The sequence below is a fragment of the Phalacrocorax carbo genome, chromosome 12 (assembly GCF_963921805.1).
Source record: "Phalacrocorax carbo chromosome 12, bPhaCar2.1, whole genome shotgun sequence".
NCBI classification, from domain to species: Eukaryota; Metazoa; Chordata; class Aves; order Suliformes; family Phalacrocoracidae; genus Phalacrocorax; species Phalacrocorax carbo.
In genome coordinates this window covers 3754519-3770780 of record NC_087524.1, presented here as the reverse complement: position 1 = coordinate 3770780, position 16262 = coordinate 3754519, and the positions used below count along the sequence as shown (strand labels likewise).

The following is a 16262-nucleotide window of genomic DNA, read 5'->3' as shown; positions in this document are numbered from 1 at the left end:
AAAAAAAATATCCAAGTTCTCTGTCAAGTGGATAAATGATTTAATTTAAACAAAGTTCAGCTGTACTTCAACAGAGAAACGAGCAAATCCCACTTTTGGGTCTTTGTGGGAAGACAGGCATAGGAATGCCTCTGTGGGGTACGTAAGATATACATGAGAAGAACAGAGTTTAGGCTTAGGAAAATCAGTCTTGTAGAAATAAAAGTTGTCCAAATTAAGTGATCCCTGCAGTGTGTGCTCAAATATATTCATGTTTTCAGCTTTCATTCCTATACACCTCAAACTTCTCAGGAAGACGGCAGTCACAGTAACAGCCTGGAAAACCTCAAACTATGAGGAAAGCAAGAAAAAACAAGTACGGAAAACTACCTATACTTGTATCCATTATGTGTGTCTGTGTGTTTACCTCTTCCCCAGGTATCACCCTTAGTGCCAAATAGAAATTCTGGAGGTTTTTACTGAGCGAATCAACACTCCGTATGTGGTTTCAAAGGTATTTTGTTATTAGTTCAATGATTTTCTGATACATCTTCTCAGTTGCATCAAGGCCCCAGATGAAATCGAGGTGTCCCCAAGTAGGAAAATGCTCATGGTAGATGAGGTTAGTAATCCGAGGAAGTAGCCTTGCCATGTCTTCTGGATCTGCAAATGTGTCGCGTCCACCGCTCCAAACAGCAGTGGGTATGCTTATCTTCTCGATCTTGTATGCAGGAGGAGTAGACTGTAAGAGAGGGAGGAGTGCTGAGCGAATGCTGTTATATCACAAGGTGTGCCTAGAGAAAGGGTTCTGTGCAAGCATCTCTCCCTTCTGCACTCACTGCACCAAGACCATAAGGATGAAGGTCACCCTCATAGTGTTTCTTGCCCTGACCCCATTCCCTGTCTACCGTGAAAAGGAAAGATGAATCCTACTCCTGTGTCTTTCCTTAGTGCGTGGCTAAGAGTTGTCCAGCAGTTTGACACCTGCTTGTGCCCTTCAGAGGTGGCGCTACGGAAAGAGCGTCTGTGTTTATCAGAGGAAAAGAGTCTGTGTTTATCAGGCAAGGACCGTGGAGCTTATTCATGTGCATATTTAGGGAGGTAAGACCTTTAAGTTTTGTTGGGGCATGGAGTGCAACTGTTGGCTTTAGTTGTTATGCTTGGGACTTAAATAGCAAAGAAATATTTTGGCCATTTATGATTTTAACCTAGAAAATTTCTGAGATGGTATGCATGGGTAGAAGTGACTGATTATATCCCTGGAGCCTTTTTATCTGTGAAAAACGGCCTGCCCAGAACACTGCAAGTCAAATGTGCTGGTTAAAAGTGAAATGATTCTCAGCCAGTTGGAGAGGTCACCGTAGCTGTGAAATTCATTTCCTGCCTTAAATGAAAGGCAGACCTTGAGTATTTCCGGGGAAGTGAAGAGCTCCATAATCATCCAGTCCTAGGACGTGAGTGTAGCTCGTAGCCTTTGGGGAATGGCAGGTAAATGGACATGTCATTGGACACATCCCTGCGTCAGCAGGGGAGGCAAAACCAACTGCTGCTAGCTGTCTGCAAGGAACTGTCTCTGCCTCGTCTGTGAACAGACTTTTACACTTACCAGTGTTAGGTTCAGGCGAAACATTATCTCACAGCACTCTCTCCCTCTTTCTGTAGGACTTGAGGTGCTAAAATGGGTATTTTCCTGTTCTTACTTTTGCCAGGACCCAAGGATGAGTTCTCAGGGAAACCATATTGCCTTACCTGGTTGTATTTCTTCATGTTTTCCTTGGAGCCATAGTCATAAGCTTGAAATTGGCCTGCATATATTAGCTGTTAAAAGAAAAGAAAATGTAAGTGTTGAGAGCCCAAGAAGCAGAACGCAGGCAGCATTTTCCTGCCTGTGGCTGAAGCCAAGGCTCAGGCAGCGGGCTGTGAATTACTCCCACCTCTGCCTCTGGTTGCAGGCTTCCAGGGGCACTGAGGATGGATCGTAGGGTGAGTGGCTTCGTCGCCTTTCCCCTTGCTAACGTTCTCTCCTGATCCTCAGCCACCACCCTTGGTTTGTTTTGTTATTAACATTTTGCTTGACTACCTCAGTTAACTGAAGTCGGGGTCCCTGTTCACGATGCAGAGTTGGGTTCAGTTGTCACATGGAAAGAAGATCTGAATGTCTAGAACGTGCCAGGGCTATTCCTAGTCTAGGGCAACACAAGATCTCTCCTTACGCTTCTTGTCTTTCATGTGCCAGTTTTGCCTGGTCTGCTCTGCTCCAATTGTGGTGGCATGTCCAGAAGCTCTGTACTTACAGGAGTTTGGCCATACATGAATTATACTCAAACAGCAGTTTTGAGGTGGAACATCAGGCACCAACATTCTTGAGTCTGTGCTTGACATATGCCCTGAAGGACTGATGAGTGAAGTGTTAAGTACACATCTGTTTGGTTTTTTTTCTTTGGAGTCTTTTTTTATTTTTTTTGTCATTTTATTTTTACTTTTTGCACACACCTGACATGTAATTTAATTTGTGAGTGGTTGTATGTAATACAGGGTGAGAGAAAATCAGTCTCTATCAATTTAGAAAACCTTGACTTCAAGGGTTCAAGTAGCTGAGAATGTGCTAGAAATGGGCCTTTGCTATTTTCTTCTATCCTGCTGTATCTGTGTTTGCTTTGTAGCTACTTCATTAGAGGCTGGCAAAATAGGCTGTAAAGCCCCTGGCTATCAGTGGTTTGTCCCCATTTCCTGGCTTGTCCCCAGTGGTTTGTCCCCATTTCCTGGCTCTGGGTAGGTGTATCCTGTGAGACTTAGTCCTGAGAATTTTTCTCACGGATGCCCTCAGGAGCACATCTATATTCTAGACCATATTAAGTGTTTGCAGAAATGAGGGGTCTGCCTATTGGCTGTATGCAGATATATTCTGGCTCAGCAGGTGCACCTGGACAGATGCAGTGATGTTTCTGGGCTAAAACTGTCTTGCCACGGTCGGATTCAGACCATGAGCAGAACAATCTCAGATGTGCCGGTGCATAGGTAGAAACCCACCTTTAGAGAACTGGAATCCAGGATCTGGACAGTAGCGAGAATGGCTAAAAAGGGTTTTGGAAAAAACTGGCTGATGGGAACATCCCTGTAGAGCAACATTGCTTGCCATGTACTGGAGTAGTATAAGGCAGTTCCCCACTTTGCCATTGCGCCAGCAGAAGCGCGTTTGTGTGATTAAATGGCTTTGGGAGGTGATCCAGGCTGCAATTAACCCTCTGGGAGAAAAGCTTTACCCTGGGTCACTCCTTGGTCTGCCTCATCCCCTGGCTGCTCAAGTTTCCACTATCCTCCTGCTGCCTGCCAAGGGACCAGACCGCGCTCGTGTTCACCGCCGCAGCTTTTCAAGGCAAAGGTCTTCGTAAATAAAGATGCAGGCTGGAAGCCATTAGAGCCCAACCTGCAGAGAGGCCTGACGTGCCCTGGGGAAATCTCAGTGCCTGATACCAAGGGGACAGTTCAGGTAATGCTCTGGTGAGCCGTGGGAAACAGTGCTCCCCACGTGCCAGGGGCTCACGGCAGCATGTGAGGTGCTGTGACGGGCGGTTTCCCAGAGCCACCGCCTCCGCGCTTCCCTGGAGGCTGTCGGCTGCGTCAAAGGCAGTCGTAAGGGTTGGTTTGTACGTCAGCGCGCAGCTATACCTGATGCCAATGGATGATGTTCTGTACCGATGTTCCAGCAGGGGAATGTCCTACGTATGTGTCTATTCGGCTCTGGAGAGAAAGCAGAAGTGTTATAAAGGCAGGGATGCAGTGCTGTGACAGAATAAAGCTGTGAAGGACCTGAGCAACGTACAGCTGCTGTGCTAAAACCCCGTTTTAATAGGATATTCTTCAAATATCAGGCAGAAAATTGAGAAGCAGACTTAGGAATAGCTGGCTAATACTATGCATTGCATGCTTTCTCCATGAAAGTGAGTGTGTTCCATGAAGATAGTACTACTGTGGGATCCTGTGGTTCAGCAACAACAGGAAAAACCTTCCAGTCCTTTCAAAGTAGATTCCTCACCTGACACCAAACCCCCATGCATATATAAGCCTTTTGAAGACTTGTTTTATTCTCTTCACTTTACTCCTAATACTAAAGAAGCCAGCTTTCAAAACAGGTTGCTTTTTCTTCTGTTTGCAGTGTCATAGTTCTGTTAGGGAGATATTCCACCTTGCAGATTCCTCCTCAGACTTGTTATCTTGCCCTGAGAGCCACAGTAGTGGCTTAACCCCACTCAGGAAAGACCTTAATGGTTTAGCGCTGCAATTCAAAAGGGCTGCAAGGCCTTTAATTGCTTTTGCATTGAACCTTTGATTCTTTCTGCTTTCCCGTATGTACTTTTACAAGTGGTTATAGATGGAGGAAAGTGGGCCCCAGTCTTTCCAGATATTGTGGTAATAAACATTACATAGGCCAGCTTCTGCATACTTTGGCCACTGTAAAGGGGATTTAAGACACACTACAGTGTCCATATGTTGGCAAGCATAGGGACAACTCTCCTGTCTCTCCTGTCCCCTCTGACTGATGCACCAGTCTCTGTGAATCCCACGGTAGGTGTGTTGCACTCCTCAGGCACAGTGCAGGGACTTTCTGTAGCTCTACATGTTGTGGATTGAGCTGTTGGACCCAGTTCTAAGGATAACAGAAATGGGAAAATGCCCCTTTCACTAGTTCTTTGGGACCCAGTTCTGGTAGTAGTCTGAAAAGTGGGAAAAGGAGCTTTTTCCTGTCTTTTAATTAGTCCAGTGTTCAGAGGACCCTGATGTCTGCATACTGAGGAATGAAACTGGGAACTGTATTACCAAGAAGAAGTCGGACTCCATCACTGATTGGCTCTTTTTAAAGAGCAGCTGTGTACAACCAACATCTAGCCAGCTTAGCCCCAATAGAGGGCACATCTATTGACATGGGCAGTATAGCTCCAGACTGAATTCAGTCCTTCCTTTCTGGGATTGGACTGTGCCTAGCTGTTCGTCCCATCCGTCGCTAGCCCTAGTCTTGTTTGGCACTGTTCGCACCCCACAGCGTCCTGACATTCCTTCGGTCTGCTGAGCACTACGTTGTCGTTTATGCATGTTTACAGGTGCGACAGTTACTACATAAGGGCAGCGGGCACAAACGTAACTTCCAAAATCACCTTCGTTTTGAGTAGGTGTTCTTGCATATACTTACTGTGTTCAGATTTTTTATGTTGCCTCCAGCTATGTAACAGAGTACATGGCCACAAAACTTATCCAGGCTTGTACATAACTGTGTCATCGGTCCTTTCAGAAATCCAATTTGGTGCATCGCTCCTTTGCAGCCAAGTACTAACTGAGGGAAGGGAAAAGCACAACAGGTTTTTGTCGCGTTACAGGAGTGTTTTATGCAGGAGATTGTTGCCTGTAGCCTAACCTCCTAACTCAGTATTCAAAGGCTGCTGAAACAGCTTGCCTTCCCAGTACCCCTTAAAACACTTTCTTCCCCATAGCGCATCACGTATCCTTCCTTCTTCATAGTACTGGCATCAATCCTGGAAGAAATTGTCCTTCCATTTCTAGTGTAGTGACCTCAACGCTCACTCACTTCTGAAGTCCCAGAGACTGTCATGGCTGTTATTGCAGCAAAATATTAGTTAACAGCAAGAGTCCTGTGATGAGGCAGAGTTTCACAATTCTCCTACTTCACTGGGACCTGCTGATACAAGCCCTGTGTTTCCAGTGTTTTCCCCACAGGGTTTGGGAACAGATTTTTCAAGAGCACTTGATTCATCCCAAGCTCAGTATGAGCATGTCACCTGTTTGGGAACACCTCGTCTCAGGTTAAGTGAACCCTGTGAAGGTAAGTCAAGCCTTGGGCCTCTTAGAATGAAAAATGACACACCCTGAGCAGTGATTCAGGAACTTTTGTTATCTTAATCAGAGGGCTTGTAGCATGTGAGCACATGGTTACTGGCCCCAGAGCACAGAACATTTTCACCTGTTTAGCCAGGTCAGGGTATGTAGAAAATGCTATGAATCCTGCAAACACAGAAGAGAGAGCCTGAGTTAGTGAAGACATCTCCCACATACAAACTAAATAAATAAGCAGTAGGTAGCAAACAAGAAGTGAAACTAGATTTGCAGCCCATTATTTGTTGTCCATGTTTATCTGTGCTGCATGTTTTACCTAAGGCACGTGTGGAAGCTAAGCCCTGAAATGAATTTTATTTGGGAGGCAAAGTTCATCCTGAGGTTTAGAGCATGTCTGGACATTGCCTTATCAGAAGAGTTTTTGTGGGCAATATGTCAATGAAGCTTTTGTGATAAAATCAATTCCCTCTAAACTTCAGAAAACTCTCATAAAAGATGAGTTTTCCAGATTATAGTCTTTAAAGGTCTATGTATGTTTATGCTTCCATGAAACTGTAGAATAATTAGCTAAATTCTGGGAGCTTTGAGTGTTTTCAACTGAATGCCTCAAAGGCAGCTGAAGAAAACCTAGATGATTAGTTTGTTTTGCCATGAGGGTCTTTAAATACTCTTACGAGAGAAAAAGAAAGAAAAGGTTTGGAGCTGTGACAACATATGATTTTCCCATGTTTCATTCTCTTGTTTATGGGTTGTTTACACTAAAGAATTGGCAGTTGCTCGTTTCTAATTAATGTCTATTCAGGGATCTTACACATAAACTTCAGAGCCCTTCAGCTGATGCTAAAAGTAAGTTAATTGCATTCAGGGGCCATGAAGTGAGTTAATGCTAAAGGCTGGTGCTAGGAGAAAATAAGTTAGAAATGTTTTTTCTTTCCCAATTTTCATTCTCTGGCAATATGTTTTTAAGTAGTAACGTGGGCAGTTGTAGCCACTCATGAACTGTGCTTTAAATGGTAAGATTGCCATTCAGTCATATGACTTAGTAATGCTGAGCTGCTTTTTCCTTGTCTTCTGTTGTTTGAAATTATGTATTATACGTGCTGTTTTATCTTTTTAGTTTTTCCTTCCTGTTCACAAGGTAAATAATAGTACATCTTAACACAAAAGATGGACTTAATGAAAATTCTGTTGCTGAGAATTTAAGAAAAATACTCAGTGCCTGAAGTATCCTGTAAATAACCACACTTACGTCTCTAATTATTTAAAAAGTTGAACTATATTTGGATCCGCTATTAGGTTTCTTTGCTTATTAAGGGTAATCAAAGCTGGTTTTAGAAAAGTTTTGCATGTTTTCCAAATCTCAGCTCAGAAGACACTTCCGAGTTTGCTAGCTCTCCACAAACAAGAAAAACAAGCGCATGGGTGGAGAGACCCACCTACTGATCAGAGAGGAACAAGAATAGCTGTGACCCGTGAGTGTACTGACATTACCTATTGTCGTGCCTTCAGAGTGGCCAACATAGTATACATCCTTCTGTCCAGTTTTATTCATGACGAAGTACAGCTCTGCTGGAATATCATATTTACCCATTTCATCAAAGCTACAGGGGAGAAACACAAAAAGCTAGCAGACAATTCGGCTATCACAGTGTGAGTTACTGAACGTCAGTTTTGTTCATTGCACCAAGCAGAGCCCACTGAAAGACAAAGTTGCAGGCTTTGCCTGCATTCTTGCTTGCGTTGGGAGGGGGGGCGGAGGGATGCGGCTGTACTGCCGGGCTGCCTTGATGCCTTGGGCTCTTTGTGGAGGAAGTGCCAGTTTTGCCTGTCAGCTGCAGCCCTTGGGGAACTGAATTTAATGAGTGCTTTTGCTAGCATGGGTTACAAAACACGTTTCTCTCTTGGATGAATTCAGCTGTGAGAGATGAGCGATTTCTGGACAAGGCTGCTCAGCCTGTTCCAGTTGAGGTTCTTGCTCTCCCTCTCACAGTACTGTCTCCCTTTTCCTCAGCATCCCATTTCTTTTCTCAGCATCTGAAATCTCTTCCCCAGCCAATGTTCCCAACTCTGTAGCAGTGAGCATCCTTCATCTGGTTCTTTACTCTCTTGTTCTGATGCTGGTTTAGGTAAAAACCGTCAGGCAGAAGCTATCTAGTCCCCTTGGAGTTTCTCTCTTGAGTAATTCTCCCTCTACAGAGTACCTGAACTGCCAGAACTCTTTCTGGCTGGGATTAAGGGTCTTGTGTTTTAAAGACCAAGTGTTCCCTCGGCTGTTTCCCATCCAGACATCATAGCCAGCATCTGCGAGGAGGAAGCCCAAGCTGTTGTTGGGCAGGTTAGAAATCCAGTGGGTAGCATCTCCTAGAAAAGCATGCTGTAGGAAGACTACAGGCTTTTGCCCTGGAAAAGATGAAAGTATTCTTATATTGGAGCAGTACTTAGTGTGTATTTAAGATTGGGGTGCAGAGTTTAGTGTGTGAGAGATTTTAAATTTTTCCTTCTTCAAGAAGCTCCCAGGAGAACTATGCATAGATATCGGTCTGAAAAACCTGAAGGATTTGTTCCATGCAAGCAGGAACCCTTTCGTGATATTTCATAACCATTTCATGACAGGACTGGCAAATGAAGAATTTAATGAGGAGGCCTGTCCCCACCTCCTCTTGCACTGGAAAGCCAACTTACAGGTCCCTATATTGTAACCATCTACCCACAGCTGAAAACTGCTGAAGGCATAACAGTGTACGGAAGACAAAGCAAAATTCATCCAAAAAAGCATATCTACCCTTAGGTCTATTCAGTAACCAAATGGGCAGGGCCGAGAGGCCCCTGGTCTAACTTTGGTTAACCTTACTTTGAGAGTGAAGCTGGGCCAGATGATCTCCAAAAGAGGAGATCCAAATAGGAGGAGGTATCCAAAATAAATGGTTCTATAGTTCTAACAAAGAGCAATAAACAAAGTAACAGTATCCAGGGTACCTCGAATTCCAGGCAGAAATTTTTATTCCATTCAGAAAATGTGATGAAACAGATGAAATGCATTTGCTTTTCACTGATGACCTGATTTCTAATGGTCTTCCTTAAAAATATCTCTGTCTTCCAGAAGGATGGGAATTAATATTCATATGCCTAATCTGAGGTGCTTTGTTGTCAGGCTTCTATTTAAAATGTATATTACTTAGGGTGTTAATGCAAAACCAGTCTACCAAACCCTCCCTCAGCCTACACGAGAGAAAAAAACCTGGTATGTGACAAAATTAGTAGAAATGTCTGAAATAAGGACAGAGACACTGAATGTGTGGGCTTCAGATGGATTATGAGTTCAGGCCACGTTCCTGCTCTTACTGAGATGGAAAGGCGTGGAACATGCCATTGCACGTGCAAAGGGGAAAGATGGGGAACAATGTAAAAGTTGGGCCTCAGAACTTCCTTATATCCTGTGATTGTGCCACACCTGTATTTTCGCTGTTCCTCCCAGCAGGAATTCTGAAAACACCAAGAATGTATCCATCCTCCGTGGTAACTTGATATTCCTCACTGGGGTATCCATGATATCTGATAATTTCACTCTGTGGGAAGCCAAAGGAGAGTTTGTTAACATGCAAGTTGTCCTGTTTTGGAGGGTAACCAAGCTCAGCGGTGTGGATGTGGGCTGTTCTGGGATGGCAGTGCAAGGCCCCTGACCACAGGGACCATGGCTGAGGATAAATATTATGGGTCTTGTAAAAAGATGCATCAAAAATCTTAGACCTGCTTAGGTGGTAGCTGTCTGGTGTTTGACTCCATATTATGGGACCAAGCAGAACTGTACTGAGTGACTAACCTTTTGGGAGATAGTTTGCCATGTTTTGCAAGGCTGTAAACATGCAGCAGTATCTGTATAAGACAACGTCAAAAGCTGTGGGCTTTGGTCCATAATGAATCTTTACTTGCCAAAGTGTGGTTAGGCAAGCCATGCAGGCAAGGCAAACAAGGGTGGAGCTCTTGTCGCTGAGGAACTCATGAGACCACCTACACCTAAGTTGCATGTACTGTGAGGAAATCTCTGGTGATTCAGAGCAAAGTGTCTTGGGTTATGCTGTGTTGTGAGAATCTGCAGTTTGAAGAAGGTGTTCAACATCCCTTGCCACTGTCCTGAGCAAGCAGGTTGTTACGGAAGGGGAGGACTTTGCTTCCCTTGAGACTCGAAACCAGCCTTTGCCTCCCCTGCAAAGGAATCCTTCTCTCTGGCAGCTCAGGCTGTTTGGATAGGAGCACCAAGGCTTCTTCTAGGTGGGTGCTCCCTGTCATAGTGCTGGAAGGACCTTTGTCCTCTTGCCAGGATTGCAGTCTTCTGCGCTGGGGAGTTGCCTGGCCTTGGAGTTCAAAGTTGTAGCCAGCAGTCTCCATTGTAGTGCTACGTGTGTGTCCCCATGCAACGTGCAAGAGTCACGTCTGACCCTGGCACGTTCAGAGCTCGCCCTCATTGCAGCAGTAACTCTAACGCAGTGGTTTTGGAAAAGGCAGGTTAGGAAAATGGGGAATGTGGATGGGGCCCTTCTTAGCCTCCTGACAAAAACTGTTAGTGATGGGGTGGTGGTAATGATACGGGGAGAGGCAATTTGGAAAGAAAGGGAGAAGACGACCCTACTTACAACGTTCATAAAGCATTCAGGATTGCGAGTCTTCCTGTTCTGGCTTTTGTCTGAATTCAGAGTGGAGGGTGCTGTGAATCCTGCCAAGAAGGCAATTCCTTGGGAGCAGAGCAGCACGAGGAGGAACCACATCTTGGGGCTGTGTGAAAGAGCACATGCGGGGTGTTTGCGATAGGAAGAGAGTGGTGTGGAATTCCACGGGAAGACCCAAGCGGAGAGTCTCCTGAAGGTTGCCCGAGGTCTGTTCCCCAAGTGGCTGCCAGGAGACGTACCTGTGTGAGGAGGGACTCTCCACAGCTTGCGCCGTGTAGTGGGAGGGTTGCAGAACAGGTGAGAAAAACACTTGGAGATACCCTGTGAGAATACGCCTGCGCACTCTGCAGATGACAAGGGAGCTGTGGCTGGTAGACAGGCCCAGCTCTTGGCATGAGTCTAGCAGAATTTTGACAAAGAAGCATGAGTACCTGAGATGACCATAACCCAGCTTGTCTTCCTTTATCTGCCTCCACTCCTCTGCCAGCAGGAGAGGTGAAAGGATAAGAAAGCACTGTCGTTTCCTGTCTCCTCAGGAATCAGGTGAGAGAGGTTTGGGATGGGCTCTCTTTCCCCCGCCCTCTCTTTGTTTGGGATCAAATGCCCTTCTACGTGCTGGTCAGTGGTGTGCTGAGGTTGGGGATCAGTCAGTGAGGCTCGTGAGGGTTTGTGGAGGGGCCAGGAGTGATTCAGGGGCTCTGGGGAGAGACGTAATGGGCTTAGGGGAACATGCTTGTACCAGATCAGTGCCAGCTTGTGCTTCCACCGTCAGGTGCTGTGCCCCAGACCAGATTCGAGTTCTGTTTGAAATCAGTTCCTCTAAGAATATGAAGCGAACAAGGTGACCATGTGTCCCCCGAAGCCACATGAGTCACTTCCCAGTTAGCCTTGTCTTTCAGACTGAAACTGAATCATCTAGGTCCCCATTTATTATCCCCTCGGGCTTCTTCATGTGCCCTTTGCTGCCCACCTCTTCCAAGAACCTGCTTTGCTATCCCTAGATAATCGCATTTTTGCTGCTGCTACTCCTGAGCCCAAAGTTTGTGTCTCTCAAAATCAATGGATGCCACCAGCTGAGAAAATGCGGAATGATTTGGTTTTAGAGCAGTGAACAATGGATCCTGAGACTGCCTTCATGTTGCCAAGGGCCTTACTCCTTCATCTCATAGAAATGTCTGTCCTTATTGCAAATCTTGTCTTGGTTGTGGGGAGGTGAGACCTTACCCTGAGACCTGAGACCTTTGCCCTGAGACTCATGGTACCAAATTAGCTTTTCTGAACAGAAATTGCAGAGTCCAGCCTATCTAGGACCAGTTTATGCTGATTCCACATACAGTAGATATGCTTCCATGTGTTATTCTTTATTTTCCAGAACACAGTAAACGAGTGCGGGAACACTGCTCTCTGTGAGCTTCCCAGTCTGTTTTTTCAACATGCAAATTTTGACTCAAACACTCCCTAGAAAGGGAAAAGCAGGTTCTCTGTCCCAGAAAGTTACTGGGACTATGAATTAAAACTCTTTGGAGAGCAACAGAAATACTGGCATGTTCAATGCTCCTTGCCTACAAGAGAGCTGCAAGTAAGTAGGGTAGGATTTTTCTTTCCAGTCTGAAGAACTGTATAAAAAGGATTCATCCATGAAGCTCAGGACTCTGCTTACACGTTCTGGAAAGGCCCTTATACATCTAATTGTTCTTGTATATTGTGCCTGCATGTGTGAGGAGAGAATGAGGGCTGTGAAGGGTTTTCTCCGCAGTCATTCTGCATGTGGATAAAGACCATCAAGATCAGGCAGGCTACCTGAATGTTCAACAATAGAATCCATGGGACAAAAGGGACATGTAATGCAATGTAAGGCTTCAGCTTATAAAGGCGTATTGTAAGATTGCCTCACCAGTAATGACTGGGGACATTACTGCTCTTTTAGGTTTGGTTTCCTCAGAAGAAGAGGGCATGCTTCTATGACCGCGGTGTGTTTATGTTTGTTCGCCTTTCTGTCCATCCTGTAATTAACTTTTGATGTCATTGGTAAATATCTGCCCGGTTCAGCACCGAGGCACAAGCCTGTAAGGTAATGGGGTTCACAGGAGCTCCTGAGCACTGTTTGCTGGGGGAGGACTATCCAGAGGGGTTAGTGCCTTGCTGGGGCCAGAGGTGGCTGTTGTATGTCCTGCAACCAGCTGAGCAGTCAGCAAGAGTGAGCTACCCGACTAGTCAGTGTCCGTGTAGCTTCAAAGCAGCGACAGCACGCAGGGCTGGGCATCAGGGTCTGGGAGAGGATTTCAGAGGAGACCTGACTGTATTATAGTTTGCATTAAGAAGTTCAGCAGACTCAGGAAAGAAGTCCTTCTGAATCCAGGCATTGCCAGGCCCACTAGACATGGAGAATCCAACTTTTAATGAAGAACAGAGGTTCCCATGCAGCCACATGTTTCTGGAGTCTGCATCTAGCATAAGACATCTGCTGTGACGAGGCATGCTGCTCTATGGAGTTTAATTGGAATTGGAAATTAAAGCTACAGATCAAGAGAAAATAAGAGAGTATTCCCTGGCAAGTAATGGGGAAGATGAGCAGGATTTGTGGGAGTGAGGGAGGGGTAACCAAGAGATTTTTGCACTCTCTCAATTTCCTTGTAGGAGAAGGTGTTTCAATTAATTCTGATCTTCAGTTTAACCTTTAAATTTGACAGAACAAATTTAAAGAAGTTGAACCTCGTGAATCATCAGGCAGTTGGAATGAAGTAGTGTTTGGAAACACCCAAAACTTTAAACTTTACATCAAAACACACTCCATTTGATTCCCTTTGTATATCAAATACTTCTTAACTTTTGTTGTCAAAACAGGAAGACTCACAACTACATACAGAGTCAGCACAACACTCTTTTTTTGCTTTCTGCTGTTTTATCCTCTTCTAATGGAGTAAAATATGCCTTCCTCTCCCTGCACAGGGAATCTTATTTGGGAAGAAAAAGTTCTGCTAATGCCTCAGCTTGTTTTCAAATCACTAGCAAGACTAGTTGAGGCAATGCAGAGGCTAAATTATTCCCCTTGTTAGGGCAAACTTTTCTCAATGCACCCTATGATCACTTGGCTTAGCTGGCATGGCTCATGGACTTCCAGGTATTTGTCTTTTAAATCAGATACAGTCGGGTAAGTAGTATGAATCTTGGCAGGCCACTGCTCCCTTAAACTTCAGGAATAAAGACAGTTAGGAGACATGAGCAGACATTTTTATCTAGTGAGATGAAGTCATAAAGAAATATTGGGCATGGTGAACTGTCATAAAAGAACATACTTAGAATGAAAAAAGGTCAGAGAGAGAAATGTCCTTGAAAGTTTTTAGGTAATTTTAAGATTTTGTGAAACTAAGATACAAGCCCTTCAGAAATTCATCCACCTATCCTTGTGTTTTAAGCAATCTAAAAATTATTTCATATAAGCTGTAAGGCATACACACGCCAACCAGAGGCACAACTATGACTAAATGCATATGGGAATCTGCTGCCTTACTCACTAACGAAACACACATGTGCGTTACACTGCAAGAGCAGGAGGTCCAGTTTACACACACTGGTGCAATACTGGGACTTTCATTCCCTTGTTCTCAGACTAAGGAAAACTATTAGAGGAAAATGAAGTAGTTGTTCTTGTTCTTCCTTTTGTGCAGGTCGAACTTCATCTTCTAACTCGAGCGAGCAAACGCTTCTGTGCATAGCAATAGATCAGAGAGGCAAAAAGCTGTCTATTCTTATAAGGAACTGCACAAAAGCAAGGCTGCACATCTTTGTGGAGACAGGCAACAGAGAAAAAGACCACGAACACATACGTACAAGCAACTTACCTCTGCTTTGACTGCCTTGCGTGTGCCTTCCGCCGCAGTTCTGCTCTGTCTCCACTAGCAGACTGATTCGCTGGCAGAAACCTGCGCCGATAAAAGGAAGTCAAAACACAATGAGCACTTCAGTGTAGCAGCCGTGAGTGTCATGAGTTGGCAGCATGTATTGTAGAGCGTGTTTAAGTGCTGATTTGGCAGTGCTTCAGGAGTGAGGAAATCTTTGTGATGAAAATGATCTTCCGGTTAAATTCACAAACCCAAAATCTACCATGGAGCAGGAGAGATTAAGAAGTACCTACAAATCAGTGGTTAGGATGTTTATCTAGGACCTGGGTGTTCCAGTTCCCTGAGGCTGTGGCAGACCTTGACCTGTACTGTTGCCCACCTGGGGGGCTGCTCCAAAGGTGATCTTTTAGGGTGAAAAGGAGGAAGTGTCCAGCTTCTCTCAACATACTCTCTCAAGAACACTGTCTCTGCTACTGCTTTTCATTTGGTTTATGTTAACTTTAACATTACACACAGACTCCTAAGTCTGTTTTTCAGTGAGCAGCAGAACTCATGAACCCTATCTTATTCTACATTACTTGCTCAGAGTTGACATGGCTTCTGTAGGGACCCTCAGGTGCCAAAGAAGGCTTGAACACATCACATAACCTTTCTTCCAGTGATGGAACAAACAAAGGTTCTTGTTTCTCCCAAGCTATTTTCATCAACTCTAAAAACATTGTATCTTTGGAGATCTTTGCCTAACTGCTAAATTAGCTGTAGTCAGCCTGGGGACTCAGTCCTCGCCAAAATTGGCTTGATGACCATGCGCAGAAGCACGCGGTCTGTGTCCTTAGGCAACTGGGGCTACAAGCAAAGTAGAATCCTCCTATATGAGGACCAGCCTTTCAGCCAATTAACTCCTAAGTGTCTTCAGAAGATCTTGTGTTTCATCATGGACTGATGAGCATTTGGAAGAACACCAGATGAAAGGGATGTGTTCTTGGGAACATCAGTGCAAATAATATGATGCTTTTGGGTGGTGGGGGGTGGAAAGGAGTGAAATAAGAACAGGACGTCATTGAAGCCACAGTAACATTTCTGCTTTACATACAAAGTAGAGAACATTGTTTGGGATAGTGAAAGGGTAATTCGGTAATTTCTCAGTGAAAAGCATTATAACTTGGCTGCCCTGATGTCTCTAAGTGACAATAACTTTCATCAAACCATAAATCAGTCACTCAAAAGGGCTTCTGCAATGTGATGTCTCGTCCCTCCTCATGTGCCAAGGTGGGATCAACGGTCCCCATGATGTTTCCAACGCTGCTTGCCCAACCTGTTTTTACTGATTTTCCAGAAAATTCAACACTCCACCTCCTCTATGGTCTCCCAGGTTGCAAGATAGCTGCACAGCCGCAATCTCTTTGCTAGGTGGATTTAGGGGAGGCTTTGGCTCCTTTCAGGTATTTTGCTACTGCATTTTCCCTTTTTAAGTATTGAAAACTCATAAAGTAGGTCTCAAGTCCTCATGCGTTTCCCCTATAAGCAGTCAGTTAGTTGAAGGGCTGACTCTCTGGAGGGTATTTGTCCCCAGGAATTTGTAGTGGGTGTAAGGAATGCCCTCAAGTGGAGGGGAGCTGTTTTGTTTGAATCAAGCTCTACTTCACTTACATTCATGGAGCACAGGGAAACAGGACAGGCTTCAGCAGTGGGTTCAGGAGGTGAAACAGGCCTGTTCATCTTGGAAGGGAAAGAGACAGAAGTGGCACCAGCCATGGTTAATTTGTTCAACTGATGAACTGTTTTGTAGAGTGAGACACTGACCCTTTGGTCATACAGTTTCACCAGTAAACTCCCTTAGTGTCACAGCTCTACCTGCCCTGGTTAGCATCCCAAGACTCAGCCCTTGTTAACATTTAATTCAAATGGAGAATGAGGGTGTCATGCTGAA

General features: G+C 44.8%; 1 protein-coding gene across 1 annotated transcript; it reads right to left on the bottom strand.

Annotated features, from left to right (window-relative positions):
* Positions 1-487: 487 nt before the first annotated feature.
* Positions 488-14408, bottom strand: LOC104041394 (lysosomal acid lipase/cholesteryl ester hydrolase). The gene is made up of 10 exons (XM_064464496.1): positions 14333-14408; positions 10458-10596; positions 9278-9392; positions 8028-8226; positions 7318-7427; positions 5858-5994; positions 5168-5308; positions 3649-3720; positions 1729-1797; positions 488-721 (listed from the first exon to the last, which is right to left on the bottom strand). The coding sequence occupies exons 2-10, from the start codon at positions 10587-10589 to the stop codon at positions 488-490; spliced, it is 1209 nt and encodes a 402-aa protein (XP_064320566.1). The 5' UTR covers positions 10590-10596; positions 14333-14408.
* Positions 14409-16262: the final 1854 nt, after the last annotated feature.